Source organism: Aphanomyces invadans, assembly GCF_000520115.1.
Source record: "Aphanomyces invadans strain NJM9701 unplaced genomic scaffold supercont1.298, whole genome shotgun sequence".
Classification (NCBI taxonomy): Eukaryota; Oomycota; class Saprolegniomycetes; order Saprolegniales; family Verrucalvaceae; genus Aphanomyces; species Aphanomyces invadans.
The window spans coordinates 11,030-11,550 of NW_008580443.1; the positions used below are offsets into that span (position 1 = coordinate 11,030).

Consider the following 521-nt stretch of genomic DNA (forward strand, 5'->3'; position numbering starts at 1 on the left):
CATTAAAGATCGACAAGTCTCCGTTTGTGTGGATTGGTGACAAGTTACTCGAGCAGTGCAAGTACAAAGAAGCAAAGGCAGCGTTTACACTTGGCCTCCAACGCAATTCCCCCGACTGTGCGTCAAGGCTAGAAAAGATTTTCACAATTCAAGTAGCTCAAGCGTTCTCACCGGGTGCTGTGCGCAAACTGGCAATGGCTGAAGATCCATCCATTCAGGCGTTCCTCCAAAGCGACAAAGCCATGTCCACTTTCCGCTCCGTTGTCGACAACCCCACATATTATCACAGCCACAAAACGCTGCTGGAGCCAGTTTTGGCCTATCTGTCGAGCTTGGACAAAGTCGGTGCAGCCCCTCAACCACGGGATGTGCCCACATCGACAGAACGCATCAAGGACTTGTACGAGGCAGCGAGGATGGGAGACCTGACGAGGGTTCAAGTATGTGTCGAAAATGGAGCGGATGTCAACTGGCTCGGCGAGGTTCGTCCATTTCATAACATACGGACTACGACATTATGT

General features: G+C 51.1%; 1 protein-coding gene across 1 annotated transcript; it reads left to right on the forward strand.

Moving 5' to 3' along the window:
- Positions 1-194: 194 nt before the first annotated feature.
- On the forward strand, positions 195-482 carry H310_15285 (hypothetical protein; the record flags this gene model as incomplete). Its single annotated transcript, XM_008883270.1, has 1 exon — positions 195-482. A coding segment is annotated over one exon (288 nt), but the record flags the coding sequence as incomplete, so codon positions are not given.
- Positions 483-521: the final 39 nt, after the last annotated feature.